The sequence below is a fragment of the Ranitomeya variabilis genome, chromosome 5 (assembly GCF_051348905.1).
Source record: "Ranitomeya variabilis isolate aRanVar5 chromosome 5, aRanVar5.hap1, whole genome shotgun sequence".
NCBI lineage: Eukaryota > Metazoa > Chordata > Amphibia > Anura > Dendrobatidae > Ranitomeya > Ranitomeya variabilis.
This window is the reverse complement of record NC_135236.1, coordinates 320,139,635-320,159,488: the sequence shown is the minus strand read 5'-3', so window position 1 is coordinate 320,159,488 and position 19,854 is coordinate 320,139,635. Positions and strand designations below refer to the sequence as shown.

At 40.1% G+C, this 19,854-nt stretch overlaps 1 protein-coding gene across 2 annotated transcripts in view; it reads right to left on the bottom strand.

The window, feature by feature from the left end:
• Positions 1 to 19,854, bottom strand: part of SEMA3D (semaphorin 3D) — a 312,494-nt gene that overhangs the window by 113,894 nt on the left and 178,746 nt on the right. For both annotated transcript variants that reach the window (XM_077264655.1, XM_077264654.1), the window contains exon 8: positions 18,786 to 18,928. In XM_077264655.1, the coding sequence (XP_077120770.1) occupies positions 18,786 to 18,928 (143 nt within the window). The remainder of the gene's footprint in view (positions 1 to 18,785; positions 18,929 to 19,854) is intronic.

Below are 19,854 nucleotides of genomic sequence, written 5' to 3'. Positions count from 1 at the left end.
GTACATACCCTAAAGAGGTCATCCCATAAAAAAATATTTATCACCAATCTATAGAACAGATGACAAATGTATGATCACTGGGGGGGGGCAGGCTGTTGAAACCACCAAGTATCCTGAGAGTGGGGACCGTAAGCCACCCATGTGAACAGAACTGTAGCAACACTGATATAGAGAATGAATGAAGCAGTGGTTGTCTGGTTGAACTTGCTCACTATTGTTCTATTCACACAGGAAACTATAGGTCCCTCATCCTTGTGTTTGGTGAAGTTCCCAGCTGTCAAACCTTCATTGTTAATACGATTGTCTTCTATCTCGTGGATAGATAATATTGTATGTGTTATTCATGGAACATTACCATTAAGACTAGCTAAGGTGATGGTAGATTGGCACATTTCTCCACCAGGTCATCTTAAAATTTGCTATCCTGGTGCATGATCATGCGTGCACTACAAGGTGCACAGATGACATCACACCAGGCCTGCAAATCAAATACTGCAAGGAAGGAACCCAGAAGGTTAGGAGATTTGTGCAGCTCATGTCCTTGGCTATGGACCGCTGATCTGGACCATGGACTTGGGTTCTGCAAAGTGATCTGCTCATCTCTAGTATATGGTGGGTCCAGTGGATATTCCTTACATAGGAGTTGTGATGCCCATAGCAGTACATTGTGCAAACACAATGGATATTATATTATTGTGCATTTACATTTATATATCCATTTAAAATAACATTGTTCTTTTACATCAGACAAGCCTTTGACATTCACTTGCTGTATTTTGTCCTTGGTTCTTAACTCACAGTGAAAGGGAGAAATGTAATATATCCCAGCCAATACAAAGATAAACTGCTATGAATTGTTTGGACTTCAGAGCTTATTTTCATTACTATTCATTATCACTTTAGCCTTTATCAGGTTGTACTCCCTGAAATACTTTCTTGAATTAGAGCTGCAATAGGTTTTTACGCATGGAGAACGGTCAAGGTTGTCATCTGTTCCTAAAGCAAGATTCTTACATATAGTACATGACAATTGATATGGTTACAGTGTTGCACAAAACTGCACATTTAAGAGCAGATAAGACATTTCTTGTGTGTGGTTGAATAGATAAAGTTGAAAAAGAGGTCTGATAAGGAATATAATGATCAGAAGGCAGTGTTCAGTAAGGACTAGGAGACTCTGGTCACCCTTACACAGACATATAGTAGATATATTGTATTAAATAACTGATAAGCACACATGTAAATGGTAATGTTGAACAGAATATATTTTCATCCAAACAAAGCACTGCAGATGATCATGAAACTCCGCTACCATAGACTGAGGCCATTGTTTTTTCTTATAGTGGTAGGAACTGAAATAATGGATTTCTATAGCAAACAGATGTGACTATGCACTGACCACATTGTGAATACATGATGGTCTTTGAACAGTGCTCGGTGCCTTCATGATCTGTCAAGTGTTAGAAAGATCGTCACTCTGCCATGACATCATGTCTACCTTGATGACAAATTATCTCTATTTTCACAGATGTTAAAGCTTCCATAGCCAGAACTGAACAAAACTTGGCAAGAAGCGTTATTCTTCATCTGTGCTTAGGTATAAAGGAGGAGAACATAAGGAAATGTAAACTTTTGATTCTTGGATTAGATAGTTGATATTTAAAAAGGCAACAGATTGCAGATTAAATTCTTCTTAAAAGGAGTTTCGAGATTTTTATCAGGTTAAAGTGCTACACTTCATTCTGTTAGAAGGTTTAAGGATAGGATTTACATACAGTATAGGAATATTTTGACTACACTTTGTAAATGATTATGTATTGGGAGGTGCTGCACTTGTAAGATAATAGGGTTCATATATACATAGCCTGTGAAAAATTAAATTCACCTCAACGCCATCTGCAGTAATGAAAAATGTGTCACCATAGTGTGTAGTATGTGTCTTTGTACAATATGGTTATACAGATGTAGAAAAGGTTACCATGACCATTTTCATAACGTGTCACAGAGGGTTATCACAATTAAAGGGGTTATCTGGGCAAAAATTGAGTTTTAACTGTTTTTTTTTGGTAAATTAAAAAGCAACAAACAAAGCTATACTCACATCCTGGCACTTACCAGGATCCAATACTGGCCACTCCTTGGTCCTTTACACTCACAGGAAGTAGGTACTGTTCACAGTGGCTGCAGAATCTCTGGGACCTGTGATTTGTTGATGTGTTCAGGTGACTTCTGCAGTGCATCATCAATTAATTCACTGATATTGCAATGCGAAGTCATCAGACCAATCACTGGCTGTAGTGGTACTGTTGCTGTCTGAACTGCGGCAACTTCCTTCTGGTGTAAACACAGACCAAGGAGCAGCCTGAGCTGGATCACGGGAAGTGTTAGGAGGTGAGTATAGAAACAGTCAAATTAACATTTTGACCAGACATCCCCTTCAGACTCTTTAAAATTGGAAAAAGCAGCTTACACACGTCCGCTCATAATATGCAAATGAACCCGGGGTAGTCTGGTGAGACCTCAACTCCCCAAGTCCAGTCCAGATTGAAATTCTCTGCACTGTCCAAATCTTCTTCGTAGGCAGCAAGGACATACACATAGTGGGGTGAGTTTAATTGCATTGGGGGACCTGACAGGTTCATTTTAATATTGCACAAACCATTGATGTCAGGTTGGGTGTTGAATTACATTTTTTGAGCTGTTTTTTTCCTAGTACTTTGTTACAGTAACCTTTGCTAATTTTGTGAGCTGGACTCACAGCAACATGTGTAACATGAGCAAGCAGGACAGTTGGGTTACTGAGCTCTAACATGGGTGATATTAGGATATTATGTAGACACATGGTGGTATCATCTTAGCACTGGGAAGAATTTTGGTCTGATAAATGAACAGCAGAAATATGTGCTCATTTTGCTATTTTTGCTGCAATTTGCTACTATTTTTATTGAGAATATTCTTAAAACAGATTAGCATTTTGCACTGCCATGAATACATACAAAAGTATAGCTACAGGCGCCACCTGGAGAAGTAAGTAGGATGCTATCTATGCTATCTATGTTCATCTGAATGTGAGTAGGTTGTGAAAATTCTCCATTCACATGCATGAGATGTGGATTGTGTTTGGATTTCAAGTGGATTGTGTCTCAGAATCCACAACATATTCTGCATAAACGCTACACCGAAATCCTACTTCTTAGCGATTTGTACACATATAGAGCTGTGTGTTATTTAACGTGCTTCCTCCAAACACACATAGGAAAACATGGCCCTCACACTAATTGCATCTTATTAGCGGTGCAATTTGTTTGTTACCTAGTTGTGAATGATGGTTTGTTTAATAGATTACATAATGGGACTTACTATGACCTGCGCCCTCCCTGGACTAATCACTATGACATATTTAGAAGATGTTACAGCACAAAATTTCTGGATAATTCATTTATTATCATTATATGTCGTGACACTAACTCGGAGTGTTCATTGTAATCATTTCCAGAACTGAAGAATAATAAATAGACAAAAACCTACATTTATTCCACATCGAGATCCCACTCACTCTTCTTAAATAACACTGACAGGACTGTGGTGGTGGTGATGGAAGCCGAGCCGTATACATGAGACGCGGTACCAGTTCCAGGCAGGGATTGTAGACCATAGACATTTTAGAATAAGGTTCCATAGAAATAATAAGCATGTCATTAACTTGAATACTAAGAAAATATTACCAAATTCTAAAAGCAACACACTGAAGCCGACTGTATAACATTGTATATGGAAAGTTAAATCCTGGGCGGAATACTCAGATTGTGGCATGTACCTGGCAGCATGGAATCCCTAGATTTTAAACAATGAACATATTTGGCAGTGCTAATATTACGACTCCCTAGCCAGTGGCGCTATCACATGCGCTTATTAAAACAACAATAAACTGTAGAGCTGTGCGGTGCCAACTGATTTTATAATCATGGAAAGGGCACATTAAAGATACAATCCACATAGGTGTCTGTTACGCCTCGATATAACTGTGCCCACAGTATGCAAACAGAATGGATGTGGTTAGAAGCAGGAGATTGCTTTTTTCTTGTAAAGTGAGTTTACAGTCTGAAATGTGCAAGCTTCTGCCAAAAATATGTCTACATATAATAAAAGTACACCAACTGTAAGAACGAAATGGAGCACAACAAGGTGTCTTGGAAAAATCCAGGATGCAAGTGAAAGTATTCTGGAAGGACCTCAGAGAAGCACACGGCTACACAGCTAATTTAATGGGTAAAATAGATAGCTCTGGGGGAAAAGTGCACTTTGTGATATGTCACTGATAAATTCTGAAGAAAACTGCAATCATTGTGTCAAATACTCCCGAGAATTGATTCCAGACAGAGACAGATCATTACAAGCGCTCTAAGCCCTGGGTGACATACAGATAAACGGCGTGAGCATTTAATTATAATCATTTCAAAGGTTTCCAGATTTATACAATGTGGTTCATCCCACAAAGACTTAAAATTTAAGTTCACTCTGTTACCAGTGTAAATCATATCGGAAAGTAGAAACCAAGTTCCAACCTGTACTGCAGTAATTACATGATCAATGTGGTCCCCTATCGCTTGTACTGCGGAGTAACTCCAGAATTCATTGTTATGGGCGCTGTTTTCATGTAAATTCAAAAGTGGCACAACAACATGTGTCCAGCATCTTCATATTATATGGCTGACAGCACCAAGAAAGAGAATGGCCTTGTTTCTTCTTCCTCATATAATGCACTCATTTTATATTCTGTAACTGATGATCAGGAATGCAGAAATGGTAAAATAACATCGCTGCCTTTCTTTCCAGTGCACAATTTGCATGCTTTTGCATCCCAGGGATTGGAATTATATTAAAGTCTCATCTGGGATATGGTCTTGGGTCTGAGTAAATTTAGGGATCTTGGGTCTGAATATTCGGGACTGGAGTTTGAATTTATTCTTTTTTGGCATAACATTGAAGGGAATCTGTTGCTAACCAATCAGACAGCAGTAATGTATCACTTAGCTTTCTGGGAGCAGCAGCTGTGATAAAATCAGGTTTATCTGCTGCAGATGTAGCAGTGCTCTGAATGCGGAACCCAGTATGACCCTGCCCACATCACTGTGCTCACTATACATTGTTAATCAGTGGTGGTGGTAGGTTTTACAATGCTGTTGACTAATGGTACGTACCTACGATCAGGAATTGTTACGGTTCTCACGTACTTGTGCAGCGTCCAGATGTTACAGCATAGTGGATTGGATTTTCTAGAAATCCCATGTCCACTGTGTGTCTATGAACACCTGCAGAACACCCGTGGAAACTGAAATGTCATCTATAGAAATGTACTGAATGTTCAGTGAACACATGCGGATTTAGATTCAATAGAACGCAGCGTTTTGGTTGCAGTGAAAATACACTGTGTCCAAAGCGCTGCTGCTTCCGCTTCTCTATCATGGGGAAAAGAAGCTTAAGAGGTAGGAGACAACTAATCCCTTAGTGATAGTCTCCTGCTGATAATGCATTGATTTTATTGAAACAGCACACAGCCTAAATATTGTCCCCCTTATATCATGCTGCTCTCGGAATACATAGCAAAAGGCTGCTGACTAGGGTTGAGCGACCTTAGCTTTTTTAGGATCGAGGTGGGTTTTGTGAAACCCGACCTTCTCGGATGTCGGATCGTATGGAATCGGCCGATTCTACTGTAAAGTCGGGTTCACGAAACCCAATGTATGTCAATGAAATTATTTTTTTTATTCTCTCTCTCTCTCTCTCTCTCTCTCTCTCTCTCTCCCCTCCGTGCAAGGCATATGTTATTTTTTAACTCCGGAAATTACTACGTCCGAAAACGTAACATAGCACTATGATGCCGCAGGAGCCGGAACCTATGTCATCACGCTGCCCACAATTAATTGGCTCAAAAAAATGGCGGGGAAGGCGTCATTCGAAACGCGACTTTGGCGCCAAGTTCGCGTTCCACGTGGCCGACCCACACTGGGATCGGATCGGGTTTCATGAGACGCCGACTTTGCCAAAAGTCGGCGACTTATGAAAATGAACGACCCGTTTCGCTCAACCCTACTGCTGACAAGTTCCCTTTTAATGTCCTGTCTTGGGAATTCAATTTTTGGTCTGGGGTCTGATTTAAAGAGGTCCTTCAATAGGAAGAAGAATAAGGGATAACTCCTGGATTGGTAGAGGCCCCACTGATCATCTGAGTGGTGCACTGTTAGAACGGAGCAGTAGTGTACAAACTTGATTTCCACTCCAATCAATCCCTATACAACTGCTATACAAAGCCAAGTACAGAATTCTGGCAGTCCCATAGAAAATACATGGCGTTTTTTTGCTACAAATATGAATTCATATTCCTAAAAAAAAGGCCTTTTGACAGCCATAAAGAGGTTAATTCAGTTAAATGTATATAGCAAGGCATTTTCCATCAGTGGTATAGTATACACTAAATTATGGGCATTTCTATGCCCCCACATAAACTGGAACAACGGAAAACAATGCAGTTTCTGTTCTTGCTAAGTACTGAATCAAATATTGGCTTTCAATGCCTATTTAATTACATTGGCTCTGAAGTCACATTTTAATAGAGCTAACCCTTCACTATGGAAATAAGGCCGAAGAGGGAAATCATTGTATAAATGTATGTTTGTGGTTTATAGAACATATCCATATCTTCCGAAACCATGGGAAAATGTTTACTTTAAGGCACAGTAATTTCTCTGTAATGATGACTTTGTTATAACACAGGGCCTCTAACTATCGGAAATTCTGCACAACAGGACACTCACCCGGAGCTTATCTGGAACATCCCAACCCATGAAGAGATGTATTTTACTGATTAGGAGGTGAAAAGAGCATTGCTTCAAGATACATCATAGAGTAGACCACAAGGACCTCCAGGAAACCTCCGACAATACCTTATTGCAAACAGCACATATGTAACACATCACACTGCATGTTTAGAAGGTTTCCTGATAAGTTAGGAGCAGCATGAATGGGATCGAATGCCTACTTGTCACTAGGGATATCTCATATCTTTAAACTTGTCCGCTGCAATGAGCATGGAGTCTCTGCCACATATGTAGATGCTTCTGATTTAGTTTGTCTTTTTTATGTTCACAGTTTCACCAGTTTAATCCAGATGATAGGTTCTGGAATCATTATTGATAATTTTAGCAATGACAATCCATAATTCTTTACATTTCAAATTTGAAATTAAAGGTTTTTTAAAACATTTTTAATAATCTTAAATCGTTAAAATTACAAAGTGGTTATAAAAATAAGTAACTTTGCCTTTAACTTGTTGTTAAAAGACCTTTTTGATTTCTAGATTGGAGTGATTTTTAATTTTTTAGTTTAATGCTCTTTTCGTAGTTTACTTGGCATCTCTTTAGCATAGCAGTAGTGGCAGGTCTCCTAGGCAAGGAGTGCGAGTTGGGGTTTGTAGCGGACCGTTATTTTCTGGTGCTAAACGCCGAACATGGACTTCTCTCGGAAGTCCATTGCAATGTTTGAAGTTCTGGGGGGAAGTCCGGTAGTGGAGAGAGAGAGAAAATTTTCCTGTTTAAAAGTTTGGGTTTCAATTGTTTTCAATTAGGTTCGGGTTCTGGTTCAAGTTTGCGTACAGTTCTGGTACCTGAACCAAACTTTTGAATAAAATTTGGGTTGAGAACCAGAACTTGAACTTCAATAGGTTTGCTCATCCCTGCTTACAAACTCTTTCCTATAAGGCTAGTAAGCAATGACCAAAAGCTGGCAGGGAGGATCCAGCTATCATCAGTGCTACTGCACTCCTCAAATTCTGCAGCGGGAAAGCTGCTTTTCCTTGTAGCATCAGGGAGTGCACAATTCAATTCAGAGATCAGGAGGATTTGTGAATAATCTGCGCTGCATATAATAAATCCAAATCCAGACAGAAAATACATGCGATTATTCTTTATTTAGTAAACGTGTTTCGAAGTACTACAGACTTCTTTATCAGGACAAGAAAAGCCACAGTTATGCCCCTTGTCGGAATTGTCAATCATTATAAGGTGCACCATAGAAAGCCAGGAGACAAGAGGAGCAGTGTACTACTGAAAAAAATGGTGAGACAACCTGTTTAATATGCTTGAAAAAGGTCTTCTGACCAAAACGTCGCTACAGGAGGCAGGATAAAATGTAAGATTTATTTGTCACCACTTTGTAAGGCGCTGTCTTTTGATCTATGCTCTATGGAATACGTTCTGGTATGGACTCCCTGGTTTTGACGTGCGCCTTTTTGACTATATGGACATAGAGACATTGTGGGGTGCGGTTTGACTATTTTTTGTTTGGATATTAACCTGTTTAATAGACCTCCCAGCACAGCAACTTTTATAACCCATGTGTATACATATTAGTCATTATATTATACTTGTCTCACGAAGGTATTATTCTCTGCTTCAAACATAAATTTACTTGCATAAAAAAGTCAACATGCATAATATAATAAGGTTTCAGCATTTTTATGGAATAAACTAGAATACACAGTACTGTGCAAAGATTTTAGGCAGCTGTGGAAAAAATGCTGCAAAGTAAGAATGCTTTAAAGAATAGAAGCAACATGAAAAAGTCTAGCACTCAACTTAAGCATTAAATAGTTGATTTATTTGTAGCACTTGAAACGTTTCAGTCCGCGAGGACTTTCATCAGTCACGTGCTGTGCTTAGCATATGTGGGAGATACTTCCCCACATATCTCCCACATATGCTAAGCACAGCACGTGACTGATGAAAGTCCTCGCGGACTGAAACGTTTCAAGTGCTACAAATAAATCAACTATTTAATGCTTAAGTTGAGTGCTAGACTTTTTCATGTTGATTTAACGGTTTGGGAACCTAATCTCAGCACCACTCTGTAGCTGTGCACACAGTGTTTGTATTCACGTTAAAAAATAGAAGTTGAAAAGATTATTGCAAAATTGGCAATCGCCAATAGCTGCTATTGTGCAGGCACTGGCGGCGCCTTCTTGGAGGAGAATTTTTTCCCTCTAGCAAGATTTAGTGAACGGCACATGCGCAGTAGCAGTTATTGGATCACCGCTAAAATGTTATATTTCCACTTCCCAATGTTATAAAATTCTGTGAGGCACCGATGCATTCAAAATACTCACTACACCACTAGATGAAATCCATAAGTAGCGACATATCTAATATGAGGTCACTTGTGAGGATTTCTGCTATTCTGACACCTCAGAGGCTCGGCTAATGAAGCCCACAATCTATACAAACAGAACCTGGTGCTAAAAGAGTATTTTAGTGGAAAAAATAAAGTTTTTTGAATCATCTATAGGATAAAAATACTCAATACAGTCCTAGATGAATTGCTTGGGTGGTCTAGTTTCAAAAATGAAGTCACTTGTAGGGAGTTTTTGCTCTTTTGGCATGTCAGGGGCTCTGCAAATACAAAATGGCATTCACAATCTATTCCAGACATATTTTCGCTCCAAAATTCAAATAGCACTTTTTCCTTCCCGTGCCCTAACAGCAGTTTCTGAACCATTATGGGGTATCGTTGTGTTAGAAAGAAATTTACGTAAAATAATTATGGGTTCCATTTTTTTATTATTCATTATGAAAATTAAGAATTTGGGACTAAAACTACATTTTAGCAGAATTTTTTTTTCATTTTCACATCCACATTTTAAAAGTTCTGTGCAGCAGCTACAGGTTCTTCAAGCTCAAGACACCCCTATATGAATTCCCTGATGGGTCTAGTTACCAAAATAAAGTCACTTGTGGGGGTTTCTGCTGTTTTTGTACCTCAGGGGCTCTACAAATTAGACATATTGTTTGCAATCTATTCCAGCCAAATTTCCAAATGTCGCTTCATCCCTTCCGAGCCCTGCCATGTGTCTAAACAGAATTTTTTGACTACATGTGAGGCATTGCCATGCTCAGAATATAGTGGGTAACAAACCTTGTCATCCACTTTTCCATGTTAACTCTTGCAAAAGTAAAAAAAATTGGGGCTAAAGCAACATTTTAGTGAAAAAATTAACATTTTCTATATGACGATCTAATGTTAACAAACTCTGTGTAGCATCTGTGAGTTCAAAATACTCACTATACCTCTGGATAAAATCCTTGAAGTGTATAGTGTCCAAAATGAGTTCACAGGCTGTTTGGTGCTTCAGGGGCCGTGCAAATGCATCACAGTGTCTGCAATCTATTTCAGCCAAATTTGTGCTCCAAAATTCAAATGGTCCTTTCTTTCCGAGACCCGAAGTTCATTCAAACAGAGGTTACTGACTACATGTTGGATATCAGCATGCTCAGAAGAAACTGGGTAACAAATACTATGGTCCATTTTCTTGTTCTATTCCTTTGAAAACAATGGGTCTAAAGCAATGAACAAAACAAGTCTTGTAAACAGGTTTTGTAAATTTCTTGCAACTGGTTTAACCCATTAGTGACAGAGCCAATTTGGTACTTAATGACCAAGCCAATTTTTACAATACTGACTCCTGTCACTTTATGAGGTTATAGCTCTGAAATACTTCAACGTATCCCACTAATACTGAGATTGTTTTCTGTGATATATTGTACTTCATGTTAGTGGTAACATTTCTTCGATATAACTTGCGATTATTTATGAAAAAATTGGAAATTTGGCAAAAATTTAGAAAAATTGGCAATTTTCAAACTTTTAATTTTTGTACACTTAAATCAGAGAGTGGTGTCACACAAAATAGTTTTTGTTGGGACATTATAAGGGTTAAAAGTTGACAAGCGATTTCTCATTTTTCCATCAAAATTTACAAAACCATTTTTATTAGGGACCACCTCACATTTGAAGTGAGTTTGGGGTTTCAATATAACAGAAAATACCCAAAAGTGACACCATTCTAAAAATTTCACACCTTAAGGTGCTCAAAACCACATTCAAGAAGTTTATTAACCCTTCAGGTGCTTCACGAGAACTAAAGCAATGTGGAAGGAAAAAATTAACATTTTACTGTATTTTTTGGACTATAAGACGCACCAGACCATAAGACGCACCTAGGTTTTAGAGGCGGAAATTAGGAAAAAAAATTGATGCAAAAAAATGGTCAATTCTGTACTGTAATATCCCCTATCCTGGTATATATGGTCCCCTCATCCCCATTCTGATACACATGGCCCCTCATCCCTAACCTGGTATGAATGACCCCCTCATCCCTATCCTGGTATGCATGGCCCTCTCATCCCTATCCTGGTATACATGGCCCCCTCATACCTATCCTGGTATATATGGTCCCCTCAGCCCCATTCTGATACACATGGTCCCTCATCCCTAACCTGATATGCATGGCCCTCTCATCCCTATCCTGGTATGCAAGGCCCCCTCATCCCTATCCTGGTGTGCAGGGCCCCCTCATCCCTATTCTGCTGTGCATGGCCCCCTCATCCCTATCCTGGTGTGCATGGCTCCCTCAGCCTTATCCTGGTATGATTGGCACCATCCCTGGCCGGGTATGCAGGACCCCATCCCAGTCCTGGTATGATTGGCCCTATTACGGTCATATTATGATTAGTCCCATCCTTTTTTTTATAATTGGCACCATCTTGTTCCTGGTATGATTGGTTCCATCCTTTTTCTTTTATAATTGGCCCCATCCTGTTCCTGGTATGATTGACTTCCTCCTGTTCCTGGTATGATTGGCCCCATCCTGTTCCTGGTATGATTGGCCCCATCCTGTTCCTGGTATGATTGGCCCCATCCTGTTCCTGGTATGATTGGTCCCATCCTGTTCCTGGTATGATTGGCCCCATTGTCATGTTCCCAATGGCAGGGAATTAAACACATAACACGGGCAAAAACAGGACGAGCTCTAGGGTGATGGAACTTGAGCTGACCGCGATCCTGAACCTCAACACTCAACTAACAGCAGCCGGGGAACGTTCCTGGGGGGACTCTAGACGTCTCGCGCCAGCCGGAGATCTAGCTACCCCTATCAGAAGAATCACAGACCTATCTTGCCTCCAGAGAAATATTCCCACAGAAATAGCAGCCCCCCACATATAATGACGGTGAAATGAGAGGAAGGCACAAACGTAGTTATGAAAACAGATTCAGCAAAATGAGGCCCGCTTAAGCTAGATAGCAGAGGATACAAAAGGTGAACTGCGCGGTCAGCTTAAAACCCTTCAAAATACCATCCTGAAATTACTTGAACTCATGTGCCAACTCATGGCACATGAGTGGTAATTTCAGCCCACTAGAGCAACCAGCAGCAGAGAATTACATATCTGCAAGCTGGACTAAAAACATGAAAGCAAACATGAAACAGGGAAATCCAGACTTAGCTTGTCTTGAAGGCCTAGGAGCAGGTAGCAAAGGTAACAGAGACACACTGATACATTGATAGCCGGCAAGGGAATGACAGGAAAGCCAGGTTAAATAGGAAACACCCAGCCTCTGATGGACAGGTGGAAACCAGAGACCGCAACCCACCAAAGTCACCCAGTACCAGCTGTAACCACCAGAGGGAGCCCAAAAACAGAATCCACAACACCCCATCCTGTTCCTGGTATGATTGGCCCCTTCCTGTTCCTAGTATGATTGGTCCCATCCTGTTCCTGGTATGATTGGCTCCATCCTGTTCCTGGTATGATTGGCCCCATCCCGTTCCTGGTATGATTGGTCCCATCCTTTTTCTTTTATAATTGGCCCCTTCCCATTCCTGGTATCCATGGCCCCATCAGGAAACATAAAAAAAAATTACACTCACCTACATGGCACTCCCTCACAGCGTCCTTTTCCGGTGCCAGCAGCGAATTAATGCTTGTAAGTAGTGCATGGCAGGGTTGTCATGCGCTGCTCAGAAGCAGAGCACAGCTGCTGGAATACTCACCGGGACCGTTCATCACAGAGCGCAGAGAGCGGTGAGTATCCATTCCTCTTCAGTAGCATGCACTGTCAGCCGCCTGCCTCCTGCTGTGGCCGGTGGTCATGTGTGCCGATACTTAAGAGAAATGAATATTCTGGTTGCTACTAAAGAGGAATGGATACTCACCACTCTCTGCGATGAATGGTCCCAGTGAGTATTCCGGCAGCTGTGCTCGGCATGTGAGCAGCGCTGGATGTCCTTACCATGCGCTGCTTACAAGCATTAAGCAGCTGTTGGCACCGTAGCAGGACGCTGTAAGGGAGCGTCATGTAGGTGAGTGTAATGGTTTGATTTTTAATCTTTTCTGATGGGGCCATGGATACCAGGGACAGGATGGGGCCAATTATAAAAGAAAAAGGATGGGACCAACAATCCAGGAACAGGATGCGATCACATCAGAGAAGAGAGAAATTAAATGGCAAATCAGACATTTTTTTTTAACGGTCACCGTTATTCAGTGAATGGTGAATGACGGCGATCACAACACTGGGGTCGGTAAAAACCAACCCGAATCATGCTCTCTGGAGTCTCAGCTACCTTAAGGATATCGGCAATTGTTAAGGGGTTAAGCATATAAAGAAAGAAAGACATTTTTAAAATTGCAAATTCACCAACATTTTTGGCCACTTTCCTGATAATATCAACCTAAATTTACCACTACCATAAAGTACAATGTGTTAAGAAAAAACAAAATCTTAGAATCACTGTGATACATTGAAGCACTCCAGTTATTATCACATAAAGTGACACTGGTCAGAATTGCAAAATTTGTCCTGGTCATTAATGTTTAAATTGTCTCTGTCACTAAGGGGTTAAGGTCATAAGCAACAACCTACACATCATTCCAGTGTCTAGAGTCTAATACTTCTGTATCTCATGTTAATTTAGCATTTTCTCCATATATTGCATCTAAGAGAATAAGTCTTGTTAGCTGTGTTTGTTAAAGGTACCGTCACACTAAGCGACGCTGCAGCGATAGCGACAGCAATGCCGATCGCTGCAGCGTCGCTGTGTGGTCGCTGGAGAGCTGTCACACAGACCGCTCTCCAGCGACCAGCGATGCCGAGGTCCCCGGGTAACCAGGGTAAACATCGGGTTGCTAAGCGCAGGGCCGCGCTTAGTAACCCGATGTTTACCCTGGTTACCAGCGTAAAAGTTAAAAAAACAAACAGTACATGCTCACCTGCGCGTCCCCCAGCCTCTGCATCCTGACGCTGACTGAGCTCCGGCCCTAACAGCAGAGCGGTGACGTCACCGCTGTTGCTTTCACTTTCAGTTTAGGGCCGGCGCTTTAGTGTCAGGAAGCAGAGGCTGGGGGACGCGCAGGTGAGCATGTACTGTTTGTTTTTTTAACTTTTACGCTGGTAACCAGGGTAAACATCGGGTTACTAAGCGCGGCCCTGCGCTTAGTAACCCGATGTTTACCCTGGTTACCAGTGTAAAATATCGCTGGTATCGTCGCTTTTGCTGTCAAACACGGCGATACACGGCGACCTAGCGACCAAATAATGTGCAGACCTTCTAGCAGCGACCAGCAATTTCACAGCGGGATCCAGATCGCTGCTGCGTGTCAAATACAGCGATATCGCCATCCAGGTCGCTGCAACGTCACGGATTGCTGGCGATATCGCCTAGTGTGACGGTACCTTTAGAGCCCTTTGTTACCGTGACTGTCACCCAGAAGGTACAGACTACACTTTAAGGAAGTCTGTAATCTGCAGATGTACAGTACTGTTTGGGATTGCCACTGGCACTAATAGGGTTAATGCCATTAGTATCTTGACATTAGGAAATTTCTGTTTATTTTCTATAAAATGCCTCCAAACTAGAGTTGTCAGAATGTTTTCTCTAGACTTTCTTTGCGGGAATCACAGATGGATGGAATTTTTATGACAATGCAGTTACATTGCCTCATTTTTTCATGCTTTGCTTACTCTGTGTTTATTATTTCAATATGTTTAAGTTCCTCACATAGCCATTAACTTAAAATATTCACTTCCATTGCAGAACATGCTAAATACACAACACTGTATGAAAGTGTCTTAGATTCTAAGTAGATCAAGATTAATACCGTTTTCTACTCTGTAATAATTCTTTCAAGCGTTACTTCAATATACAGCAGCACACACTTTCACGCTGTACTGGAGACATATGAAGATTTCCTGCAATCTACTGTACAGGGTTTCAGTAGGTAAAGTAACAGATGTTTGTCCCTAGGCAAATTATTCTAAGATTTCTATAATTTTCTAGGCCTTAAACCAAATAGGAAGCAGACTGTTTTATGTAACCGCTGTCCCCTTGGGGTAAAGGATCAGAAGAATGGAAATTGGGCCAGTACTTACTGGTACAGGCGTCACTGTACTATAATATTATGGGTAATTCCAAAAGCCAGAGATGTTTCAGCCATTTCTGCCTAAAGCTTTAAGTCATAACTGGCATAATATTAGAGGAGACAGGCAAATAATATTTCTATTGATGGGTAAACTTTTTTTCGTTATTTTATGTTTCATTTGCAAAGTGAATCCTAGTAAAATATTTGTCCAGAATAAGGTTCTTACATTTTGGACAATTTATTGAAACATTTTTTCTGATAAATTAAATGCTCAAAGTTTATGATGGATAATTTCCAATTATTGCACAGTGTGCCATATAGGTTGCCACCGGTTTTTGGCCTTTAATATGAAGTTAAAACTAGGTAACACCATTGAAAGTATGGCATAAGATCTATTATATTTACTTGTGGAGACAACAAATCAAATCAATCATTTCTCAGATGATCTTTATACATATAATTATGCTTTTTAACTGTGAAGAAACTCTGGTAGTATGAAGCACTTATGTAATAATTATAGGGGATAACTCAGGAGACTCTTTGCGTGGAACAAGACAACTACAGGACACAGTTTTATAAGTGGTATAGTCTATATTATCACACAGTGATTCAAACAGGTGCAGAGGGAAACTCAAGTCCACAACACTTGGTGCAAATAATAAACGCAGCTTAGCAGTCTATCGGAAACTTCAGAGGGAAATGCAATCAAGCAGAAAGTCTATGAAGCACAGTTATTCTTGAGGATACTTGACAAGAATAAATCCTTGTCTTAGTCCAAACACAGATAGATATGCTTATAAGGCAGTTCAAATCATATCTTAGCTCAACCAGAGAGGCCTGGTTAATAGTCTCAGGTATTTGCAGAGCAGCAGAAGCTTACATGTCCAGCAAATGCAGATGACGTAAACACGAGCAGCAGATGAAGGAGGATTACTGGAAACTGGTGTATGCAGCAGGAACTCAGAGCAGAGTAGCAGGATAACCCCACAGGTTCACAGGAGCAGGTGTATAGCCAGGGAGTAATCAGAGGTCAGGAGCTGGATGCAAGGCAGAATACTCTAGCACAGACTGAAGGCTGGGGTGGAGTTTTATAGCAGGAAGACACAGTGCACATAAGACCAAAGACGCCATCTTGGAAAAGGGCAGTAATGCACAAAAGGTAAAAAATGTTCAGAGTCCTGACAACTTATTTAAAAAAACAGGTGATGTGCCATTTTTGTCCCATTTATGGATTCACAACCGGTAAATCTAGGAGATGTCCAATTGCTTTTTTTGGCAATTAGCTGTTTTGCGTAGGGCATTATAGCAGCAAATATACAATTGCCTTCAGCACCAGTACAGGGCAAATTAATTATTTTATAATTCTCAAGAATTTGACTTTCCATAGAATGTACAAGCAAGCTTAGTCCTCCAGAGTGAGGCACGTTATTTGCAAGCACTCTGTAATTTGCCAAAACATAATGGGTATGAGTGTTGCCAACAGTGCATCAATGAAAACAAGTGATGTGCTGCCGAAAATATGCATGCTGTATGGGGACAAAATGACCATATAACAATCGTCTTGTCCCCAGTTTGTATCAGCCCTTTCGAGAACCTACCAAATTTTATATAATCAATTGGCTGTCATTTACATAAATAAATCTGCCCATCTAAATGAACCTTTAAGGGTACCAGTCATGGAAAAAATATCTGTTAACCTGGAGATATGGGGTTAGTCTACAGGTTAATAGCATTCTGATGCTGCCTGGCACCACTGCTGCTGGGAGGAAATAAACTTTATTGCTCCTTCAAGTCTCGAGCTTACAATTATAGGGGTCGGCCAGTGTGGCTTCAGTAACCGCTCCATGGATAGCGAGCGGCAGTTGTAATTGCTTCCCCATCACTGACTGACAGCTAGCTCAGCATTTGAGCTGACTGTCAGTCAGTGCTAGGGCATGGTTACAGATGTTCAATATGCACTACTGACTGAAGCTGCACAGAATCAACATAGAATTATAACACATTATTTGAAAATGGCTCCATAAACCAGATATCCTCTTCAAAATGAAACCCTCTTACTTTCTTGTTGGCTCATGCCACCAACCATAAGCAGGAGAGCCCAATGCCTGTTATCTTTATTACATCACCCTTAGCATAATGGGATATTTCCAAATAAACAAGGGATTTTGCCAATCACTGTGGTCTGATTACAGGGACTCCCACTGATCTTGAGTTTGGGGGTGAGGGATCTCAAAACTGGGTGGCCCCATCCTGAATGTAGCAGAGGTGCACGTGTGGCCTCCACTACATGCAAATCTGTGGAAATAGCCAAACGTTAAAATTGGCAGTCCCATTAACCCATAAACAATGAATGAAGCAGAGGCTGAGCCGTTGCACCTCTATTTCATTCAGGATGAGGCTGCAAAGTTCAGTTTTAGATCCCCAAACTCAGCATTCCTGAGGGACAGACTGCTGGGATTGGAGCCCTGGAACCCAAGAACAGGTGAAAGGACCCCAAGAGATCAGCAATCTATTTTAGATTTGTGAAAAATCGTTTTTGGGAAATTACCCTTTCAGGAAAAGTAAGCTACATGTTCTTTCACACAGGCTAATGAACTGCTCATAAATAAGTGTCAATCAACAATATAGACCATCAATATGAGCTTATTTTTCTAATTTTACATGATACAATAATCAGGTTGGGTAGTATGCATGAATGATCACACGAACGCTGCAGATTGTCATTCCTACACATCACCTGTTAACACAGAAGGATTTACTAGCATGCAAGAATGATTTTTAGGTCAGAGCAAAAGATACGATCGATGATAATGAATCTAATTATTACTAATCGTTTGCTCACTGACCGTGTTTACATGTGATGATAATCAAAAGCGATCACTCTTATATCAATTGTATGGATGACTGTCGTCCCTTGTAAGTGGCCCTTAAATTAAGTGGTTCCTCCTTCATTGTTACAATTTGTTTGGGCTTATGTAGAAAAAAATATCCTACACAAATTCATACCTCCGCATATTGTATCCAAAGCTTATTTAGATGTATAATTGGTGTAATGTTTGGGTCAACTTAAAGAATGTCTAAAAACAAACATGGTGGGGAAGCATGCTATAAATGGAAGTTAAAATTTGTCCAACATTTGCCTACTTGTGTCACAAATTTTTTTTTTGTATGTCCCATGGTTGCACTGCCATTTTAATATCAGTGATGGACTTGTGTAATGTGGAGATGTATCGCTTTAGTGTGCCATCTACAGAAATTAAAAAATACAAACAATGCATTTTAGAAAGCTATGAAAGCATTGAAACCATATTCTGTCAAATTAGTAAATGTATTTATACTTTATTTTATTACAGACAAGACTTGGCCAAATTTCCACTGTAATCTTTAACGATGCACAAATAAATTAGCAAAATTGTTACAGCCTGTGATTATTTCACATGTTATAACGTGAGGAAATTTGCAAAACAAGACCTGCTTCAGGTATTCTATGTTTTATAGCATAACATAAAGCTGTCCTAATTTAATCATTCTCACCTTACATACTCTTCCAACTCTAGAGAATATTGTTTTTCCAGAGGCGCTGCCTTCTGGTGATGCTTCCCGAAAGAAAAAGTAAATCTTGTCATCATCTGGATTATATGTGTCTGGTATGGAATAAGCACCAAAAAACTTTGCACCTATAATTTTAAGATATAAAAATCAGATTATGCTGGAAGTTGTCTTTTGCATTGCTTCTTTTGGACTTTACTGTAAAAATAGATTTATTTGATCTTAAATAAATTGTAACATCACTGCCTTTCCTTTTATCCTGTCTGCCACTATTCATTTTTTTAAATTTTAGTTTATTTATTTTCAGTTTATTTATTTTAGTTGAGTTCGTTTTTCAATTAATCTAGTTTATTAATCCCATCCAGTCGCAAGGATTCCTCACCTGTCTGAAGTGCAGTGAATCTATACTGTTTCGCAACAAATCTGAATTTGGAGAGCAGTCACAGTTCTCATGCAGTGGTGTCATAAGTGAGATCACCAGAATTCAACTCCGGTGAACTCTCTCACTGCACAAGCTCAGCACTGACACTGACAAGAGAAATTACGCTCCTGTCAATCTGTGTTGGCTGGTGTGAGAGCTGTCCAAATTGCCGTGGTACAGTGTGAATTAGCTTCACTTTGGACATGTGAGGAATATGGTTGTTTATTTTGATTTTTTTACAGGGGACATGGGCATCGGTGGATTAGGCATAAAGTGAGTATTTTTGTTGTTTATTATTTTCAGTTTTTTACAGGTGACAAAGGCTTCAATGGAACAGGCATAAGATGAGTAAAACTTTGCTATTGTTAAATAAACTTGTAAAACAGGGAGAGAATTTTTATTTCAAATAAAGGACTTTATTCTGAGTGTTTTTAATTTACAATATGACTATGGCATTAGTATTGGATAGACACTTCTCCATTACTAACCTATGGGCTTGATTTCACCTGACAATACATAGGTGACATTGACCCCACAAATATTAACCCCACTTGCCACTGCCACAGGGCAAGTGAGAAGAGCTAGGCAAAGTGCCCGAACTGGTGCATCTAATAGAGGGTTGTGAGTTTTTAT